Source organism: Myiozetetes cayanensis, unplaced genomic scaffold (genome assembly GCF_022539395.1).
Source record: "Myiozetetes cayanensis isolate MyiCay16 unplaced genomic scaffold, myiCay2020 scf3, whole genome shotgun sequence".
Taxonomy (NCBI): Eukaryota; Metazoa; Chordata; class Aves; order Passeriformes; family Tyrannidae; genus Myiozetetes; species Myiozetetes cayanensis.
In genome coordinates this window covers 27056830-27079936 of record NW_026087521.1, presented here as the reverse complement: position 1 = coordinate 27079936, position 23107 = coordinate 27056830, and the positions used below count along the sequence as shown (strand labels likewise).

Here is a 23107-nt window from a genome sequence, read left to right as displayed (position 1 = left end):
TATTTCTTTTCTTCCTCATTATGTGTAAGAAGTTCTCTATAATGTGTAAGTTCTCTATGAGGAGCAAGCACTGGCTGCCAAATTGGCCTGACTATCTGAAATTATCTTTTATGAACCTGTTTTAATTGTTAGAAGCATACTTGGAGCACAGTTTATTAAGAATCCATTATCACTTCTTGTTCAACACAATGAATTTCTGAAAAAATAATACTAGTTAATGCAAATTTAAAACTAGGTATAATAATATTATTTAATTGTGGGAAATTTCTGAACCCATACTCTAAACTTTCATGGTCAGAATATCCCCCAAAGATGTAGAGATGATACTGAAAATATCCTCAAATTGGCACATAAAACATGGCATATTTTATGCTAGAAATCTAAATCCCAACTTCAGTCAGTGAAGAAAAGGATAAATACCTTTGAAATTATTCATGAAGCTTTACTTAGCAATCTTACAAGGTAAAGAACTAACACCTGAAGGTAGTATTTTCTCCCTGTTGAGTATTACAGGAGGGTAGATGACTACTTCTACGTGTCTAGAGCAACTTTCAACGGATCTCAACTTTAATGATCTCAATGTCATTGCCTCTAATACATCAGCTAAGACATACTTCTAATTATTTGAATACTGATTGCCACTGGCAAGACTTTCTCTAAAGAGACTCATCAAATAAGAGAGTGTTTTTCTTCTATCTGTCATTCAAAAAGAACTAGTGCCCATTATGCCTCGTCAGTGTACACAGCTCAACATATAAGGAGTCCTTTGGACATAGTGAGGCACACCTCACAGTTTCAGTAAACATTAATTACATGTTCTCTCACAGTCTCTCCAGTCCTATTTTGCTAAAAATCTATGAATGCAATTCTACTGATGGGATGACCTTTCTTCCCAAAGCCTCCTTGTGGCTGGAAGTTGAAGAAAACAGATTTTCTTCAAGCATGCATCAATATATTTGATTGATGGCAGCTGATCTACTAAATTTTATAGCCAAACCTTCTGCAAAAAATCTCAAAGCATCTGTAATATATCATACAAAATTCAGATCATTGATATACAAAAGTCTGCTTAGATTTCAAAGCCTTTTAATAACTGCCAGAGCTTCCTATATTTGGGTTAATTAAATTAATTATTTCATATTAAGATCAGGAAGCCTCCACAGACATTCTTTATCTTCATTATGTGCTTGTCTTCACTGATGCATATCCTTAATTGTGAACCAATTGATTATATGAAGCAAATACTTAACTCCAGAAACATCTAGGAAGCTATGTTTAAAGTTTACTTTAGCAGTGTACTTTATCACCTGAAAGGACATATTGATAATTTATTAAAAATATTTTTTTCCTCAAACCCAAGCATATAGAAAGAAGAATTTTATAACTAGGCAAATAATTATTATTACTATGAAGTAATGCCCAAACTTATTTAGTATTATCTTTATATGGAAAATATAAATTGCAAGAAATATTTACAACCATTGTATATTAATTTCTTAAACATTTGCTGAAATACAACAGTGCATTTTTGAGATGGATTAGCACTAAAATAAAAAAAAAAACCAAACAAACTACGGTTTAAGTTTGTGAGATTAAATAAGGCATCTTATAATTTCCAGACATGAAAGATGAAAGACATCTTGTGGGATTGGTCAACCTTAACAGTAAGGTAGATTTGCCATCCTTATCCATTCTTAGCAGGTAATAATGATGATGACAAAACAGACAATCTTACTAACCTGTCATAAATATAAAAATGCTTCTTTCCTGACAACTGAATAATTGCGTGCTACATAGTCATAACATTGCCTACTTCTTACTGCATACTGAGCTTTACATAATACTACTCATGTGCTACGTATGGGTCAAATAAGAATGAAAATAAGACTCTAGCTTCAAATAACTGATTCAGAGGTTCTATCATGACCTCTCATTTCTGTAGTCTACGGGAATGATATTGAGTAACTAACTCAGTTTCTTGGAGATTCTTTGAAGTCAAAAAGTGGTAGCAGTTCATGCAGTAATGTCTTCAGTTCAAAACTTCCTGCACCCAGAAACACCAGCTCAAGAGTTTCCCTTATCTTTTAACAGTCCTACTTTGTTCCAGTTCAATAAAATAAAATTGCTTATATTACCTGCATCTGTGAAACTGTTTTCAAGGTGATCATTTTAACAGTGTGTTAAGTGCTAAAGGTAGATCAGCAAACAGAATCCAGGACCTGATGATGAGCAACTGCAGATTAGCAGCTGAACTACAAACTGAGAACAAAAAAGTTGCTGTTTATGGACACAGTTCAACTAGTGGATTGGAAAGAGGGGGAAAACTGTCATCCTGCTGCTGAAGTTGATCACAGAAGCCTGCACTTTTTCATATTGACTTTTCCTCAGGTAGTGTGCTCAATCTAGTCAAAAACACAAAAGTAATTTTTTTCAACTTCTTGTCTCTATTTAAAATTAAGAAACATAATAAGAAATACGTGATACAAATACTATTACAATAGACCTGCTAATGCACAGAAGTTTGATACTTTTAATAGTCTACAGTATTTTTTACAAAAGAGAATAGATAGACTCTGACTTCTCTTATTAAGAAAAAAAATAGAAGCTATTGCTCTTTTGAATTTAAACCATTTTAGTTTTGTCTAAAATATGAATATGTAATTGAAAAGGCATGCCCCTGCCTTCCACATCCATAATATCTGTCGGGCAAAAAAAGGCTTTGCACAGATTAGGCATGTGTCTATGGTAGCACACTCAAATAGGAAAACCCAGGACCGCACCTTCAGGTTCAGAACAGCTGCCTTGCCCTGTCTCTCCTAGCAAGCTGTTTCAGTATGCATAGGACACAGCCAACTGCGTAAGATGATGATTAAACAACGCTTCAAAGCACAGCTATTCCTGTAAGGACCCATTCAAGAGAGTTTGAGATGGTTTTTGAGATCCATCCATGCTTCAGGAATCCCTGGATGTGCCTGAAGCCTTCTGAGGCCATTAACAACCAAACTACATTTGTCTTTCCAACAGTCTTACTGATCCTGGAGAACTAGTTCCATACATTGCTAGAAGCAGGGGAGAAACAAAGAAAAAACATTCAGAGATTCAGTGTCTCTTTTCATCCCAACTGAGACCCAAAGACTCATCAAGGATAAGAAAGAAGTTCACTACAGCTAAAAAAAGGACAGTTTTAGTAATATTCTTAAATTGATGTACCATCGCATTACACAATTTTTTGGGGATACAGGATCCTGGTTGTTCTACAGGTATAGAAGTATAAAAAAGTTAAAGTAAACACACTCCAAGAGAAACATACAGCTGTAGAGATTTGCAATAGAAATGTTAATACTGATACAAATGGAAAATTAATGGGAATGTGGGGGAGTGGAAGGAAATAACAAAAAGGAATGACAAAACAAGGCTTATATGAATGTATTAGTGAAAATGACATAAATTGGCCTTAAAGACTCTCCACTTCATAGCACATACCAATTAGAAAGGAACAGGCTAAAACGAGGGACAGTCTACTGTGTATAAACCAAAGATCTACAGACTCAAACCATTAAAAGATGATGGTGAAAGGTAAAGAGTGGAGTTGAAGTGACCCAGGAAAGGAAACAAGAGATAGTACATCCTAAGCACTCAGAGAAGGGGGATAGGATGGTGAGACAAAAGATCATAATCATAGTCACATAATCTACTCCTCAAGAGTAGAAAAGGCAAATCCCAAATATATCTACAATACATGATCACCAACTTAAGAAGAAGAAGCAAGCATGATGAAACATCAGAAGTTATAGCGAATGTTACTATAAATATGACTACAGTAGAGTAGTACCACAACTAAATTGAAAAGCATTAAAAAAAAAAAAATCAAAGAATATTTTTAGTTTAAAATACATTTTCACTGTCTCTATCAGTCAGAGTGACTCATGCATCCACGTTCAGGATATTCATCTTTATTTTCTTGTCTCTTTATATCTGACCTTTTAAAACAGCATGTAATGTATACTCCTTTCAAAGACGTATACAGATATTGTTTGCAGGTGTAAGATTGAATATAAATCATGTAACTTGATACAAAACCTTCAGGTAGAATTTTGTAGTCCTGAACTCCTTCTATGTTACTGAATTGTACTAATAAAAATTACCTTTTAAAATAGCTATTAGCACATCTCTGGCCAACTCCCTTATTAATTTTTAAACCTATAACATTAAGGTAGCAGTTTTTATATTATAATTCATTTAAAATTTTAGTTTGAAATTTGGTGGGTGGGTGATTGCAAGAAAGTATGTAGTACACATTCAGTTCTGGGGTTTGCTTCTGCATTGGCAGTTGTTACAGTTCCAAAGCAATCCCCACACCCCAATCTTCTTTCAGTTTTTCCATGGGAACCATTTTGTTCCATCCCTCCTTGCAGATAGCCTGAATTCCCAGGTGGTAACACTGCTATTTACTGAATGAACTCTTTTCCAACTTCTCCAACTGCATTTCACATCCTTCTAGAGGTTTCCATTCCAGGGCACATCAATGTTTCAAATAGCTGTGACAGAGAACATGCTGTGGATTTTAAAAAGCACGTCTGTATTTTCTAACACAGCAAAGGGAGAAAGGACTAAGTTACCAGATTATATTTAACCTTAGCTTTTGCACTTCTTTCCAAGTTTTGCAGATCCCTTTTCAGCTGGCTTACCAGTTGAAGTTCTATAGTTGAAGCTATATAGTTCTAGAAGAGACAGACTGCACTTTAAACAGCATTTCCAGTTTACAAATCAGTCTCTCAAAAGATACTTTGTGCTGTTACCCTGCACTTCATAAAGCTGTTTGATTCCTGTCTCCAGTGGTAGACTTTCAGCAGTGCATTTACATTTCAAATCAGGAAGTGAACACAAGCCATTTTCTGACCCTTTTCATTTGCATTTCCTCTGACAGGAATTACCCCACCGGAACAAGAGCACCCCATTGAACCCCTTGTCTTGCCACGCTCTAACAAATGAGAGAGAGAAAGAAAAGACTGAATAGCAGCAACAACACTTTTTTTTAAACTACCTTATTAGAAGTAAAAACTCCATTCTTCAGACAACTTGTGCAAGGATACACTCCCTAAACATAACATCAGATAAGAAAATTTCAGTACATCAGTTGTCCAGTATCTTTAAAATACACAAAATAAAACCTTTTTTTGCAAATAAGCAGAAAAACGAAGGTATAACTCTTCAAATAATAATTTTTTTCTCCTAAATACTTTAAAATATAAGAACAGTCATGCTGAACCTGATCAAAGTCTTCATCTACTCTGGCATCCCATCTCTGACAGCAGTTAGTTAGAGAAAGAGCTGCCTTCAAAAGTGTTTAAGACAGGGAAAGCCTATATCATGCTTCCTTCTACCTTGACCCCATATTCTCCCAGCCGCCAACTATTTTTATCTCAATGAATTTTGGGGCCTGTTATTGTTTTCCTAGGACTCCATTCAAGCTGTAAAATATAAACCAAGTCTGGTGTTTCATCACACTGATGTCTTGTTATACTGATTTCATCCGCAGTCTCGGCAGATGGGATATTTTCTCTACCCTAAATCTAACAACCAGCCAAAGGAGAGAAGTCATTTACTGGTTGTGCTTTTGTATATTCACAACAGCAATTTTCATGTAATGAGAGAGGATTTTAATTGTAAGAATTAACAGCTTCATTTAGTCTTGACAGAAAACAGTATGCATTTGAAAATAAAACCTGAAGCAGTTATATTTTTCAATAGGTGATCAAAATAAATATAAAAATTAAGGAATAGTCAGGATTTAATCAACTCCTTGTCACACCTGACAATAATTGTAACCATAACACAAATAATTTGTGTATACAGGCATATAAAGAAAGAGATGAGATCCACTACTGGATTTAAAGTCAAGTCACTTAATTTAAAGCCAAGTCCAGACTGAAGCAAGTCCGGACAGAATGCTCAGTCTGTGATCAGTCTATACAGGACAATTTTATATCTGGACATCACTGAACCACCATTCTGTGGTTCAGTGCTCTGCAATAAACAGATGTTTGAATACACCCTATGCTACAGATAACATTACATTTGCCATGTGGGATTTACAGGACATTGGTCCTTAACGAGGAAATTTAATACAATGGCAAAATATAGAATGTGTGAGATAACACACAGAAAATAACACAAAAGTCTATGATTATTCATGCATCTTTAACTCTACTTAACATTTACTATGGACTAAAACTATACAAAGAAGCAAGTATTACATAATGTGTCTCACTGTTATGCACTGAAGAGCATTAGTCATGTATAAAGAAAAAAAATATTGGCTACTCTAAAATTGCTATTTTCTTCAGAGAAAAAAAATATGCAGGGAATTCACTTCATGGCCATAAGGTTACAACTAAATATAGGTAAGAGGATCACGAATAGGAAAATTAAGCCTTTCACCAGGAATAGATGAGAACAGGGTCCTGTTAAGATTGCATTTTGTAAGAAAATAAGTGAATCTGTGATCTTGGAGTAACGTTCACAGCTTACCTGAGCCACAAGCAAGAGATAGTAGAGTTTAATCTGTCCTTCCTTGACATCTTGCTTGAGGCAAGATTACTTCATTTAAACATGATAGACTGAAAACTTTAAAAAATATTTTAAAATATATCAGCATGACTATAGCAAACAGACGAAGGATAACTCATAACAGCTGGGGCTGAGAGAAGCATTCTTTTTTGTAGGTGACTTTTGTTTCTCTAGTATCTTCTGATTTGGGCAATTTCCTGATGCAGTCCAACAGCCTATCTACTGCCTCTTGAAATGGAGATTCCAATGAGACATTAGTCCTGAAAAAGGGTAAAAGAATATTTATATCCTGGCAAAAGTAATTACACAAAATTGCAGTTCTGAGAGGTGCCTGCCTGTTCCTTGTTACTCCTCTTGCCGGTGTAGATGTCTTTATGTATCCAAGCTATCTCCTGGCTCTCTCTTAAGTATTCAGGACAAAATTCTCTACTTCCATGGAACAAGGCAACTGAAAATCAAATATAGACCATTTCACTCATTCACCCTCTTTGTCACCTCAAGGTTGCACTGTCTGTATTTTAGAGCCACAAAGAATTTGCAGCTAATTTACGGACTAAAACCACAAATTAAAATGATGTTAACTGATTTTCTGACTAAAGGTGAACTATTGCTTCGAAATGATGGTTAAATTTGCCTTTCTGAACTGCTTTTACCTAACCCTCCAAGGCTTTTATGAGATTTTGGTTCAGCCAGAACCAATCGCCAGATAGAAGAGGACCTTTAATTTTCATCTGATGAGAAATCTCAATTATGGGTAGTTTCTGACTTGTTGACAATTTTCCAAAGTATGCAAAAAGCAGCTAACACTTCAAGATATTAAGCAAAGCTACAGAATAGAAAAATATATATTAAATAATTAATTGCACACACTAGAATATAACCTGTATGGAACTTCTACAATTGAATGACTGGCTCCAGCACTCATCTGTCCTGCTTCTTGTTTCTGCATTTTTCAGGTCAGCATATCCCATATCACTTCTCTCCAGAAAAGCTACTTCTCTTAACTCTAATGAATCTCAGATACCCTTAATAAATTTTCAGTTCCTGGAGCTCTCCCTCAGTCATGTGTATAAATTAATCTCCCAAATTTGCAGCAGCTGATTATCTCGGGAGAGCCTCCTACTAAGAACTTTGTTCTGCCTCCTATTACCCTGAGGCAGAACACAATACAGTGTCTGTGCCCTCTGAGGTTTACCTAAGGCTACTACTAGCTCTTTGCATTTCCAATTGATTTATTTTGCAAACTTATAGATTTTTGATAAAGAAACAATTAACAACTCTGCATCATTAAGAAAAAAAATGAAACAACAACAAAAAAACACCCACCACACCAAGAAAAACCACAACCAACCAGCCAAAGAACCCACAACAGAAAATCCCCTTGAATGTACCCTGGTAGACAATTCTCAGAATTGCAATTACGACTACTGCAAAAAGTTTTGTTCTTAGTTACGTTTAGACTGTAATCAGTAATTCTGTACATTTTAATGTCTTTCAGTTATTGAGCTATGACAACTTTGAAAGAGAGAAGAATGAAAACATGCTTTCAGTAAAGTTCACTTTTGAACTGCTATTTCAAATTCAGCTAATGTGTATGGTTAAGCACAGTAGTGCAAAGAGATATTTTTTGAAGAGGGCTAAATTAACTAAATTGTGGTATAGAACCTAGAGATAATACAATATGCACTCGAGAAACCTATTTTCAAACTTTGCGCATTCAAGTAAGGGATAAAACAACAGACATTAATATGGGATAAGATGTCCACCTCACAAATAACAGAAATGGAAAACATATAAAGTATAGCATATCATGCATTTGTTTAAATAATGAAGATATTAGAAAAATACTAAATTCTGAAATTTAGCATATATTACCTTGATACATCAGTGAAAATTACTGAATATGTTTAAAACCTGTGAAAACCTGATTTCTGGCAAATAAGTTCTACATTTTTTTTAACTCTGTCCTGCACAGAGACTATTTGGGGCACTTCCTTTGAAGAAGCTCTGACATTTGTTTACAGTATTTTTAGTGAATCCTTGCATTCATTTCAGCAAAAACTGACACAGCAGGAAGCACCATTTCCTAGTAAATAACACAGAATGATCTATCCATAACTGACAGTAAAATTCAACCATCCATATTGAATTGTGATGACCACAAGTGCCATTAAAAGCTTGCTAATTTGTGTAGCTTCTAAGCATGTTTAACCGCAACCTTAGAACAGTAAAATGCATTTGGTTTAGACTGCTCAACATGAAAAAGCAACTTACCTGTTTAAGATAATTTTCTCAAAATATGTTTTTCAACTACATTTTATCTGTGAGAAAGTTAAATTGTTCAGTACCACAGGCTCATCTGTATACTTGCACTACAAAATTTAAATCAATTTGCATTATCAAGTCCTACCAAGTGTTTACCACTTAGATGAATTAAGTCTTCTCTTTTAGTTTACCCTTGAGCTATTGTGATGAATAAACTAAACACAGTAGTTCTAGAAAAAATTTAGTGTTCTGACAGAGAACCTTAAACTATTCCACTGAATTAGGAATGACCATAAACACAGCTAACAAAGCCATCATATTTCTGCATAGTACCATTTTTTTAGGATCGATTTAGTGTAAATATGTACCTTAAATGTATAAACACTCGTATTTTTTACGTGAAGTGTGTCTTATAGCCAGCATTTAAGTAGCTGTGCCATGTCTAACCCTAATCCTTCTCATATTGTGATAAGTACCAGCCATTCAGGAATAAAGTGTAAGAAATCTCAGATGAATCCCATTTAATTATTACTGTAGATTTTTTCATTACTGTGTACTATTTCGGATCTTAACAAATTCTTAGTTTTATTTCAGTACTGGTTGTCCTAACGTAGTTATATATGGTTCCCAAATATATGTATCCTGATAAAGATCCATAGACATTTCATTGTGAGACAAAAATTGCAAGAGCTTTTTTTTTTTCTTATAAATTGATGATAAAACAGCAAAATAAATACATCAGCTGGAAAAAATCCATGAGATAGTAAAGTTCAAAAAATCAGTTATAGAGTTTCCAAGTTTCCTGAAATGAATACTTTACTGAAAACATTAATGATTTGATATGAATTTTGTTAGTGCACTTTTTATTTCTCTACTAATAATAGGGGGGAAATAAATTTTTACAGCTCATTTTATCATTTATTATTTAATATTCTGTAAATCATAGAAACCCAAAGAGGGAAGGATTTCTAATTGGGAAATACAGTAAGCTGATGTTTTTAAAGGAAAAAAGCTTTCAAAAACTTTACTGGCAACATAATTCGAGGTGGAAACTTTTAGCTACTGAGTCACATGAACCACGTCTGAACCACGTATTATCTAGAAGAAAGATTAAATAATAATCCAAGTTAATCAGAGAAAGAGAATAAGTAATATTTTCTGGAAGATAATCCATTTCATTTCTTGGAATAAACATCAAAAAATCTCAAGTAAGAAATCCAGTATCAATTATACCAAAACTTTCTGTCAGTAGACTTATTACAGACTTATTACTTACTTACAGTACCAATGTCTAGCAGCACTATGGCTTAAAATTGAAACCCAAAAGAATATATCAAGCTGAAAATTTCACTGCAAAATTTAAATCCTTTCCTACCATGTTGAAAAAGCCTTAACAGAAATGTTTATTATGTGCAGGGAACTCCATGTTCTCTTCAAGCACCAAACCTCCTACGTACACACGCGTAGGCATATGTGCATGTTAAGTGCCAAACATCTAGTACATTTGAAATGCAGCAGACTTGGACTGTGATTTCAAGAACAAATTAATCTAACATCATCCAGCACTGCATCAAAGGAAGACAATATTCTCCTCATCCTGCAGCCCTTTGCCTTCACCTTTTTCTCTTGAAGATCCCAGTCTAACTGGGATGACAGACTAGTAGAACTCTCCAAAGACCCAAATTATGGAACTGATCCAGTTTACAATGTTCTCAGAAAATAAGCAAACAAAAAAATCAACAATGCCCCAAAAGAAACAGAACAAAACATTCCAAATGGCTGCCAGTTAACCAGTTCAGTATGATTTACCGGGTGGTTCCATGTTTAGTGAGCCAAGAAAAATGCCTCTTGCAACTGCAATGTTTGGGAAACTGCAGTGTTACATGTAACACGAAACAGAGCTGACTCTTCTGGAAAGCACTGTTCTACTACACAGGTACAGCATGACAATGTATCATGTGCTGGTAGTTCTTGCTTCATTCACCAGATCCTACATAAATACAAAGTTTTTAAAAGTCCAATCTGCAAGCTGTTGAGATGTGTATGGGAAAACCAGATCTATAGAAATCTAAATGGAATGCAACAGAAAGAAAAACTGATTGTGAATAAAAAAGTTTGAAGGTAAGTGTATGAATTTTTAGATTTTAACTGAAAAAAAATTGCAACCATATTTATGCAAGAAAACACTAGCAACAATGCAAATTAAGGAATCTGTTTTTAGTGATGTTAATATGACATTCTAAAATGGTATGGATCCCTTGCACATAAAGTGAGAAAACTGAAGGCTATGTAGAAGTTTTTCCACCCTCAACATATCAAAGCAAAAAGCAAGTAGTGAAGAATTTACTACAAGTTATTCCACTCAGATTAAAATTCTGGTCAACTCTGGAACAATGTTTGGAACAGAAAGGTACATAAAATACTTGAAACACATCCCAGAGAACACTTATTTTCACCATCATTCAACAGTCCTTGTATTTGATATAATTCTCATTCCTTTACACTTTACATTCTGATGTAATATTTCTTTTGTTGATCTTGAGCTCTATAGGTATAAATGAAAATTGTCTGACTAAGTAACCACAGATGTTCTCTCTTCAACTACTTGAAATCTAAAATTTTGGATTACAACTGTGTATACAGGAAGTGTTATAGAAAACTCAAAACAATCCCTTCTGAAAAAAAAAAAAAGCTGTCAAAATACATTTAAGTCATCTACTTTTAAAATACGGTAATAAGAGTAGAAGGTTCAGCATTCTCTCTCAAACACAAATTTAATTACATACTGCGTGACTTTTCAACAAAAAAATAGTCATGGTTGGCATAATGATGGTTGACAGAAAGACTAAGAGACTTCTGTTCTGAGTTCAGAAAGCTGATTTCAGCTATTTACATATAAGCATCCATTTGCTTTCTAACCTCTACTGATGGTCTTGACTAGATCTCTGCTGTACATCACAGGACTTTAAACAACTAATATCCTAGACACCTACAAGTAGGCACTAAATTTAATCATCAATCTCTCAACAGAATTCTAACCTTTAACTATGTGAAGGTAACCAGTAGTAAAACCAGTTTACCTAAACTATAAATGATTTCCAGCAGAGAACAGACCTTTTTAAAAGGCAGAAAATTTGTAGTAACAAAAACTTGCAGCTATATTTTCTACTATATTCCAGCACCGGTGGTAACTGAGATAAAATCCTTGAAAGTAAGATAGTTGATGGTTTCTTTGAAGTTGCTCTAGGAATTTTATAAGATGTACAAAATGGACTACCACCAGAACAGTCTCATTTGCCTAACTTTAATTAGTTCTCTTGACTCTCGTTGTCACTGTCACAGTATACCAGCCACTTCAGTGAGTTCATCTGAATTATTAAATCAACTGAGCATGGAAATTAAAGAGGCCTAGAGACCACTTCCTGAAGCAACATCCATAATAATTTTATTTTAGCAGCAGATATAATTAACAATATTACAAAAACAAGTGTCCAGAATATAAAGAAATAAACACATGCAATTATAGAAGCTGATATTTGTCTCATAATGAAGCAGATGACAATATTAAAAAACCACACAAACAACACCAAATTAAACCAATAAAACTACAAAACAAAAAAGCAAACAAAAAGAAACAAAACCCAAAACCACAAACAAACAAAAACAAAACACCACCACCTTTGAGGAAGGCTTTATATGAAGGTAAGCCACTCCTATTTATTTGTTGTACTCTACTTTGCCTAAACAGGCTTATTTATAATTAGCCTTCTGAAAAACACCTGCATTTCTCCCCTACATTCCTGTATCATTAATTCAACTATCACCTTAAACTTGTGTCACTTTAAAATGATGTTGCAAATGAAAGTATAAAATGATTGTAATGTATCTTGTGATATCTTTGGTACATATCCAGCTCAGAAAGCTCCTGCATCTGCATCATGTCTCTAAAGCCCATGCTTGCCTCTCATGAAGAAATCATGTTCTAAAAATATCTTCCAAGATATCTTGCTCTATTAATACATTTCCAGTTCTTTAAAGAAAATAAACAAACTGTTTTGTTAACTCTTAGCATTGTTTTTGCTAACTCTGTCTTATTTCAGACTATTTCAGGCTTTTCACCCAATAATCTTACTTGCACAAATACGAAAGTTTAATGTTGACAATATTTAAAGTGCTGGGTCAACTCCCAGAAAGGTTGTAAGAAGTTTCTCTTAACATTAAAATAGAAAACAATAAAAATATTTGTATTTTCATATGTAATATATATTAATATATAATAATTATATAATATATAATAAATATATTTATACACTCTTGCTAAAATGGAGGAGGAAACTCGCAAAAGACAACCTTTGAAAAGATAAAAATGTTTGGAAGCTGCAATCTGAGAGTCATAGAAGAATCCTGAGATGGAAGAGACCCACAAGGATCATTGAAGTCCAACTCTTGGCCCATACTATGTGCCTGAAAGCATTGCTTAAATGCTTCTTGAACTCAGACAGGCTTGGTGCTGTGATCACTTCCCGGGGGAGTCTGTTCCAGTGCTCAGCCACCCTCTGGGTGAAGAACCTTTTCCTGATATCTAACCTAAACCTTCCATGACGCTATATGAATGACTGAATTAGAGAAATCAGATCTTAGACAACATAGAGAAGACCTTAAACAACAAAGCACATGGAACTGAGGGGTCAGTGAGAAGGCTTTATAAATTCAAACTCAAGTAATAAGATTACAGATCATGAACACAAAATACAAAAATAGCTGTAGACATAAAATCTACGACAACTTTTATGACTCTATTTAGAGTCAAAGGCTGAAAACGGATTGTTACCTGAAGAGTGTTTTGCTCTTTTTGAAGGTTTTCCTGAAACTGTCTGAAAAGATGAAGCGGGAAACGGTAAAAGTATGTAGGATGCTCTGACCCTAAACACACACAGTGGGATCAACGTAAGATAGTAGAGAAACACATAAGAATACAGTATACTACACAAAGTGAAAAGGAATGGCAGGTCTTATCTGCTCAAGTTCCAAGCCCTGGCTAGATATGTTACTGAAAAATTTTCTAAATGTGTGATACTCTGCAGACAAAAATTATTTAATATTCTATGAAATAATCTGAGGTGTCATATACCCGCTAAGTAAAGGATAAGCTAAGAATTTCCAGGACATAAAGTTTTATTAGCGCATTTTAGCATTCCTCATTCAAGTGAGGTTTTTGAAAAGTATATAACCAGTCTAGAGAGTCATGTATGCTTTCCTTTCACCTGTTTAATATTCCTCTCTATAAAGCCAATGCATAGACTTATGTACTAATTACCAAGTCTTCTCTACATACACCTTAGAGATCATTATAGTAATCCATGAAAACCTGAATAGAAACTCTGCATTTGACTTACTCACCATGTATCACCAAGAAATAATCTGTGTAATGGGAAGATTTTATTCACCGCCTTGTCCCATCATATAAGTTCCACTATCAGGTATCTCCATTACTCTTTTTCCACCCTTTTATTATGCCTTCTCACCTTCCATTTTTATTGTTCATCTGCTTCTCCTTTCCCTTGCATAACTTCCCATCTTACTCCTTAGCAACAACACAAGGCAGAAATATATCTTCTTACAGGCCAGTATGAAGATATTAAGCCATTCTAGCATGCAATAGAAATCAATACTGAAGCACGATACTGCCCAAAATACAAAGATGACTGAAAACAGAAATATTGCTAGAAATCAGGAGCCAATTCAAATGTTCCTTCCTTGTGTGCCTTATTATGCATAGAAATCAACAAGTCCCTTCTAGTTGGTATGTCACTCTTACATCTTTGTGACTTTTTCTGAAATGCCTAATCCAATTTCCATATGATTGTCTTTGTAGAATCTGCATACAGTTGTATGCACAGCTCACACCTATTTTCCAACTAATAACACAATTTATTAGTGTGTTTACAAAAATTTATTCACAATGCAATTATTATCCCTCAGAATAATTTGAAGTTATTCACTGTAAGTTTGTCTGCTTGTATGGTACCCTACATATTAAATTCGTCATGCTTAACTTCACCAGTCTAAAACATAGGTTTGTCTAGTCCAATCACCCAACTCATCAGAACAGACAAGCATGAAAATAAGACAATTCATTCCATCTATATCAGATGTCCTTTAAAACAGGATATAGTGTTCTTTTGGGGTGCCTGCTTGCCCAGTTAATTATAAAGAAAGTCTAGGTGACTATATTCTATTAAAAATATAATTTTTAGACAGATACATTTAAATAAGACATAATCAAGCCATCACATTTCCAACAGGAGTATTTCTGATAGTATAGTTACTCCTCAAAATGACACAGACCAAGTAGAAAAAAAAGTATTTGCTGTCAGTAGAGCAGAATTTTAGATGACATAGCTTCTACCAGAAAACAGTTTTAACCATGAAATCTGACAATGAAGATTCACCCTCCCCCATATATTGAATAGTATCAGAAATCTATCATTCAGGAATCGACATGCACTTTTGCACTGTTCCTAATCTCCAGGTAAACATAGGGGAACTACTATCATTAACCACAGTGAGATTTAAGGCTCTATTGTCAAAAATCAGTTTTGATCTTCAAAAATGATGCACTTCTTTCAGATGGAAAAGCAAAGGAAATGAGTTAAAATACAAGAATATTAGGTCTGGAGAAGAGGGAGATGATATAGCTGAGTCTTTTTGCACTGAGGTGGAATCAATAATACTTGATTTATTCCTGGCAGAACTTTGTCTAATTCACTCCCTATATTGAGAAATCTGTGTTTCCTCTTCAAGTTCTTTTTTTCCCTAGACTAATTAAATTCAGGTTTTCTGTATTGCTTCATAAGGATTTTTTAAAAAACAAACAAACAAACAAACACAAAAAACCTACGTTTTTTTTTTCTTTTGTTCTTCCAGAACCTCTCCATTCTACCAATGTTACATAAGATGAGTTTCCTATATTGTCACTAGAGCGTGTGCAAGGATGATAAAAAAATAAATCAATCCTCCTTTACTTGAAAACACTTCCCATAGTGAAAGGAGACCACTTGGATTCTTTGTATTTTCACAGAATCAGAATGACAAAATATTTGGAAGGGACCTCTGCAGGTCATCTGATCCAACACCACTGCTCAAGTGGGGCAACCTACAGCCAGTTGTCCTGGACCATGTCCAGATGGCTTTGAGCAATTCAGAATTATCTCCTTTGTTACTTCACCTGGCTTTTACATTCACATATGTTTTCAGCTTCAATGTAAATAATGAATCAATTCTTTCTAAATGAGCCCAATAACATACGAAATCTGATTTTTATCACATTTACATGCAAAACTACAGAATTGATTTCTTCACTGATACAGCAGAGGTAAATTAAATCTATGCAGGCTAGCTGGTTGATAGACCTGGGATCTTAAAAAACACATCAATACAATGGTGTGGATTTGTACTTTTATTTTGCAGGTTTTGCTACTGACAGATTTATGTCCATCTACTGTAGAAAGAATATGATCATATTAATGTGATAGTGCAGTAATATTATGGCTCAATTTCACTTTAATGCACACTACTGCTTAAGAACTAGCTAATAAAACAGTTTTCAACACAGGAACTAAACTAGAACAATATACATTACACAAAAATTGGATAGCAAATTACCACTGGGAGAAAAAGTATGGCAAATGATACAATTCTAATTGATTAAATTTTTAAAACTCCAGCAGAATAGTTTTATAGAAAGCTTGTATGAACACAAACTCCCCAGTCAGTTCAGGTAACATATAACTGCCCAGTCAGCTCAGGTAACATATAATACTAGTCAAAAAAAAAGAGTTTCAGATTTTGAAGAAAAATGCGTTTTAACTCTTTAACAAGGCATGCAGCCCTCCTTTTTCAGGTCACATTAACTGTATGCAAAAAGTCACTGTAAGCAGAATAAATCTTAAAAGATCATTAAAATACAACACTTATTTAATAATAAATATGGTGTTTTAAACTATTTATTGGCTAATGCACACAAAATATACCTACAGTTTTTAGGTGACTAAGCATTAGTATTATCACCATCCAGGCAAAACACATGGAGTCTTTTTGCTTTAAGTGCTATCATTCATGTTGGAAAGGGCTTCACTGGTACCTGGAAATGATCCTTAATGGTGCTGACTTGACATCTCTGGCTGAGTCCATTTTTGCCTTTAGGTTGTATACCTCTTCATGATGGCATTCTCCAACTGGTGTTATTGCTGGTGTTATTCCCATCTCAACAATGGTAGCTCACATCTTTCATTTTGCCTTTGCTAGCTTGCATTATTCTACTCTGTAGACATTATCTCAGCTCTCTTAACATAGCAGTCTCCTCAAAAACCTAAGCCATGGTTATACGTGCCATTTCAGGAATGAGACTTGGATCCTTAATCGTGGCTGAATTCAGAAAGAGAGGGAGAGAGGAGAAAGCAAGTTTTAGCAATTTGCTTTCTCTTATGTAAAACATGCCTCTTTATCCATTCATCTGTTTCTTTTTAAAGAATGGGAGTAAATTTTGGATCTGCTGCCGAGGAGTCCACTCCAAGTGTCTAATACCCAGAAGAAAAGAAGTGTAGAAAACCTGAAACAGCCACACTGCAAAACCCATCTGCTCAGAAGTATGTAGATGGAAAGTAGGAACCAATACAGCCCAGTAAGCCCAACACTTCATGCTTCAAGTAGAACTCAAGGGATTCAAGGGATTTAAGGGCACATAGTGATAAAAATGCAGACTTTGAACAAGTTCCCTACCCACAGACAACCCAAGTAGTAATTTTAGGCTATAATATATAAACAAGAAAGAATTAGACAAACCAGGGAAAACATTAAAAACTTCTGAAAAGTCAGACAAATTGACTCATCATTTAGAATGCTAATTAAAATTACTTTAAACTATAAAAAGGTTTATTGTTCATGTAATGAAAAATTTTGAAGTTACTTGACAAACTATAAAGCATATTGACTTGGGAAATGTTTATTTAAGGAAAGCCTAGAGAAAGCACATCCTTCTATTGAGCCAAGTCATAACATTTGTTCATATTAGCACTAAGATTTACCATCAGATGCCTGATTGACATATATGCTTAATTTCAGCTAAATTTTTGGTCTTTGTTTTGTATAATTTAATTGTTTCATAAATAAAAGCAGGTGTTTCACAAAGGCAGGACAAAAATCTGCATTTCTTATTTGTTACAACAACAAAGCGAAAATGGAAAATACACAGTTAGTTGAATAATTAGGTGATCTGGAAAAATTCATCTTCAATCACTACTGAAATTTTAATAATATATATATGTCAGTGTTTACAAACACAAGCGAGAACAATTATAGTTTTAATGGTAGTAATCAAATCTAGAAATCAGATTTGCCTTTTACCTATGATAAACTAATATTCTGATAATCTCTAGAAGTAAGCAAGCACAGGAAGTACAGAGGACAGGAAGCAAACTCAAACTGAGAAGTCCTCCCCAGCAGTGGAGGACACTGGGAGGGGGAATAGGGGCTGTGGTCAGTGCATCACGTCTCTGCTGCTCCTTTCTCTGCACAAGAGGTCTCCTCACACTCTTCCCCTCCTCCAGCATGGCATCCCTCTCATGGGAGACAGTTTTCTTGTTGTAAAATATATATAATCAGAAGTTACTTCAAGACCCAAATCCTCAGATTTTCTTCTAGGCTCATGATGACACATGTTAACTACACTGTAAAACAATTTATTATTTAGTACTTTCATTTGAATGCTCTTGCCAAGAGCAGAAGGTCATTCTCCTCCTCTGTTGTCACTCCTATAACAAACAGAAGGCAAAATGTACCAAGGTGCAACTTCCATAATTTATGCTCCAATGAGCTCTATATCATCCTCATGATGCTAGAACCTAAAGGAAGAAAACACCACCCCTTTTTACATAATAAAAATATAATTTCCCAATACTTGTCACTACCATGCCCTAGCCTGAGAAATCCAAGTGCCAGGTAACAGTGCAAGAGCTATCTGATGCACCACTGCCTTGAAGTAAGAGTCATTTTTCACTTATATCGGCAAACCATGATTTTCTTTGTGACACAGTAGGTAATGCATAAAATCCCAGACTACATCCAGCAGAATGATTTTTTTTCTAGGTTTTGCTGCTCGAATTTATAGCTTAAAATGTCAGGCTTCAGATTTCATAACATTATATGAGATGAATTCTACATCTTCTCCCGATGTAGTCCTCAGCATTTTCTCCAAAAAGAACAAAACTAATCAAGCCACGAAATCATGCTGCCTCCTACAGTAGTTCTATCTGAAGAGGAAAAGAAAATAAGAAAACAAAAAATATAAAAAAACCTTCTAATAATCATGCAAATATGCATACTAATTACAATCATTTGATTCTGTCTTCCCCATGTGCCAGAAAAAGAACCCCATGCTGTTAATTTCCTGGAAGTTATGTAAAGAGTCCAGTGTTCTACTCATATTAAAGCCAGCTAAGAACTTTATAGATACTGATTACTGGCTAGAATAGACCACTGTTCTCAATTTAGAAAAACAAATTACACTAACCACACTATTACACTATATAGTCATTACCATCTATGAATTAAAAATCATCAGAATCTCTGAGTCAAAGCAACAGTTATTCTCTATTTGACTTTACGGAGTTTAGGTTAATGACTTGTAACTTGTAACTTAGTAATCTACACAGAAGAGCTAATTTAATTGCACTACAAAATAATGTAAGCTACCTGCAAGTCTTTCTATAATAATATTAACTGAAATTTTTCTAACTCTGAAAAAGAAAATGAATGGCAATAATGATCATGCAATTTTTCTTGATTCTCACAAGGAGCACTGTGTCTCACAATATTCTTGTATCCATGTCAGGACATTTCAGGACATGGGTGGAAAATCAAACACGTAAAAGAAGAAAAAGTTTGGATGATCAGGCTCAAAGGATTGTGGTTCATGGGTACTACTCTGCCTGGGGGCCAGTAACAAATGGAGTACTGCAGGTGTCTATGCCATCCTATTCAACTTACTTATCACTGACTTGGTAGTGACAGAGTGCTTTCTCAGCTTTTCAGATGACATCAAATCATGGGAATCCATTGATACACTCATAGACAGGCAATCTGGAAACTCTGTCTCTAGTTTTGAGCCCCCAAGAAAATCAAAGACATCAATAAAGTGCAGCATGTTCAGCAGAGAGCCACCAAGCTGGTCAAATGCTTGTGCATGAGCCCTGAAAGAAGTTCAGGGAACACACTTGCTCAGCCTGGAGAAGAGACAGCTTCAAGTGAACTTAGCAGCATGCCAATAGACATGACATGACATAAAGAATACACAGCCAAGCTCTGCACACTGGTACATGGTGAGTGGACAAGAGACAATGGGTAGAGGTTGAAACAAGACAGGTGTAGATTGTATATAGGGAGAAACTTTCTTCCAATGAGGACCATCAGGCAGGGGAACAGGCTGACCAAAGAGGTTATACAGGCTCTGTGATTGAAAGTGTTCAAGACCCACCAGACAAAGCCCAGCAGAATCTAGTCTGACATCATAGTTGGCTTCTGCTCTGAGTAAGAGACTGAACCTCCTGAGGTCAGAACTTCAATTACCCTATGACTAAGCATGTGATCCTACAATCTATGTCTTCCAGTTTAGTGAAGATACAAAGACATGGATATTTATCTTAACAAAATGTCCAACTTCTTTACATTTCTTATACATAGGCAGACTTAAGCTCAGAAAGTGAGTAATTTCCACAAACTATAGCAAAAATGATGGCCAAAGAAGAGGCTACCCTCCCAAACTCTTTGCTTCGAGCCTCCCCCCTAGTACAAATCAAACCTGTCTACAGAATTTCTCTTTGCTTCCAACAGCTGGACACTGCTGCCTGAAATACATGGTAAGTAAGTCTCAAAGCTTCATTCTCCTGGCATAAAAGGCAGATCCATCCTTTTAAGCAAGTATCTCAAAAGAAGAAAGATAAAGAAGCCAGTCCAAAAAATTTGCATCTGTGGAGAATTCATTCAGAGTATGCATATCACCAAGAATGCTGATAAAATTCTCATGTAAATTCACTGTGCTCTCTGAACAATACAAAGAAAGCCTTTCCCTCCCACCTCTTCTTCTTTCAACTGGTGTTAGCTTTTAACCCATCATTAGATATGTAACCCCCCCAAAAAAAATCCAAACCAGCTATTAAAAGTTCGGCATAAAGTAATTTATGACATGCTATGGTGCCATTAAAAGCTTCACATGCAGATGAAAGCACCGAAGTCAAATCCTTAAAAAAAAAAAAAAGTTGAACAGTATCTGACACAAAATGTAAAATTAAAATGAAAGATGCATTATTAATATATCTGTCTACTCTCAGTGAACAATGCCAGAAAGAATTCTCCTTATTCAAGGACACAATCACACAAATTAGAGATATGAATTGGAAAATTACTGAATATATTAGCAAGTCTTTCTTCCTGTTGCCAAAAATGTATTCTGTAGCACGTATTACCCAGGATTTTATCCTAACTAGTTCAGAGTAGATTAAATCTACACTAAGGTGAGGATTCCCAATTCAAGAGTCACGGTTCAACAGCATCACAGAATAGTTTCAGAATTTCACACTCACTCTACTGTTTAGGGGAAAAAATTCCTACTGTAAGCAGTGAAGAAAACCTACAGGATAAAAATTCTTGATATTGAAAAGATGAGAATGCTATGCTGGCATACAACTTTGCTTACAGAAACTCACAAAAACAGCATTTTCACAGTAAGTGATTTTTTAATACTGATAACTTTGTATTAGTCCCGAACAAATTTTAATTTGCATGTTGTCAAGATAATGTTAGGGGGTTTCTGTAATGGAGGATGGGCCAAAGGCAGCAACCTTGCCTTCAGTCTCATAAATCAAATATCACACTTCAGAATTCTACAAAATAAAAATCACCATTTTAATAAACTTCAGTGCATGACGAAAACAGAACACTTGCTGTCAAGCCATCTAGTGCAGCACTGCTACTGGGCTGTGTTATATTTAAGTGAAAAGCCTGCTTTATTGGTTCATTACCATCTCTCATCTGCAGCATTCTATTTTTGACTATTGGACAAAAACAGAATGCATGCCATAGATCAGCAAGATATAACAAATACCAGTACCATCTCATAGATCTTTTCAGTCAAAAATCACTCACACAAACAGCTCTGGATAGCTTATCTTCCTTTGGCTATTTCACTTCCAGCATTTAGTGTCACTATGGGCTGAACTAAGCTGTATCCATTATTTGTACTTGTGACTCCCATTTTGGTTATGCAAAATACAGTGAAGTTGTGAAGTCTGATGCCAGAAGAAAGGACACCAATCCCAATATGCTCCTGAGAGTTAAACATGCTGAGAAAACATCTCTAGAAAGTCTGCCTATTTCCATTTATTAGAATTTAAATGCTAGAAAAGCACTACCTGATTCATGTTAAACTGTTTCTGTACTACAAATGCTTTCCCTTCTAAAACACTGAGTTTCCACATTTGTGTGGGAACATAATATATAGCTGCAACTTACAACTCCCTAAGGGAATCATGTCAATTGACATTTTAAAAATTAATTCAGTGACCTACAATAATACCAGTTTCTTATGCATAATATCTGTCAGTAGGCAATGTGGGAAGTTCTGAATTCATTTAGAGAGTCAAAGCTTTATAAAGACAAACAAAAATATTCTTGAACTGCTTCTTCTAACTTGGTAAGTGTCCTCTGGTAAATGTTTGTAATATAAGAACAAGGAAAAACTGAATCTATGAAAGGGATCTGCATGCAGTATGGTTAATATTTAGAAATTCCTACTTAGAAATTAAAATATTTAGAAATTAAAGCATGATAAGTCTTATATGTGCTTGCACAGCTCATTTTTAGTCACTATAAAGAAAATTTGAAACCATAAGCAGGGCTTTGGGGCAGAAGGCCCCATCTAAAAAGGCTTAATATCTAATTATATCATCACTCTCTCCTTCTGGTTTTACATGTCAGTGTAAATCTTAGAGCAGTACTTCACTGAGTTGTTTGTGTAAATGATCCACATATAAAGAGGTGCATATTGTTTCCCACAGTTTGCTGTAGTAAGTACAAGCTGTCTTTAGAAACAGTTTTTTAAAAGTGACTCCCATTGTTTCATGATGTGTATTATACTGTGCACAAGAGTTCGAGTTATCAATAATAGAGAATTAAAATGGGATGGAGTTATCAAAATTTGGGGTTAGGTATCACTGTA

At 34.9% G+C, this 23107-nt stretch overlaps 1 protein-coding gene and 1 long non-coding RNA gene across 7 annotated transcripts in view; one reads left to right on the top strand and one right to left on the bottom strand.

The window, feature by feature from the left end:
- IMMP2L (inner mitochondrial membrane peptidase subunit 2) overlaps nt 1-23107 on the bottom strand; it is a 410416-nt gene that overhangs the window by 349335 nt on the left and 37974 nt on the right. For 2 of the 6 annotated variants that reach the window (XR_007629941.1, XM_050323976.1), the window contains one exon: nt 16282-17262. The exons of the other annotated variants lie outside the window; for them this stretch is intronic. Coding sequence is in view for 1 of the 2 variants with exons in the window: in XM_050323976.1 (XP_050179933.1) it covers nt 17253-17262 (10 nt within the window). In the remaining variant the exon portion in view is untranslated. Of the gene's footprint in view, nt 1-16281; nt 17263-23107 lie in introns of those variants that run through there. 6 annotated transcript variants of the gene reach the window in all.
- LOC126644514 (uncharacterized) overlaps nt 1-23107 on the top strand; it is a 58034-nt gene that overhangs the window by 24077 nt on the left and 10850 nt on the right. The window lies entirely within an intron of this gene.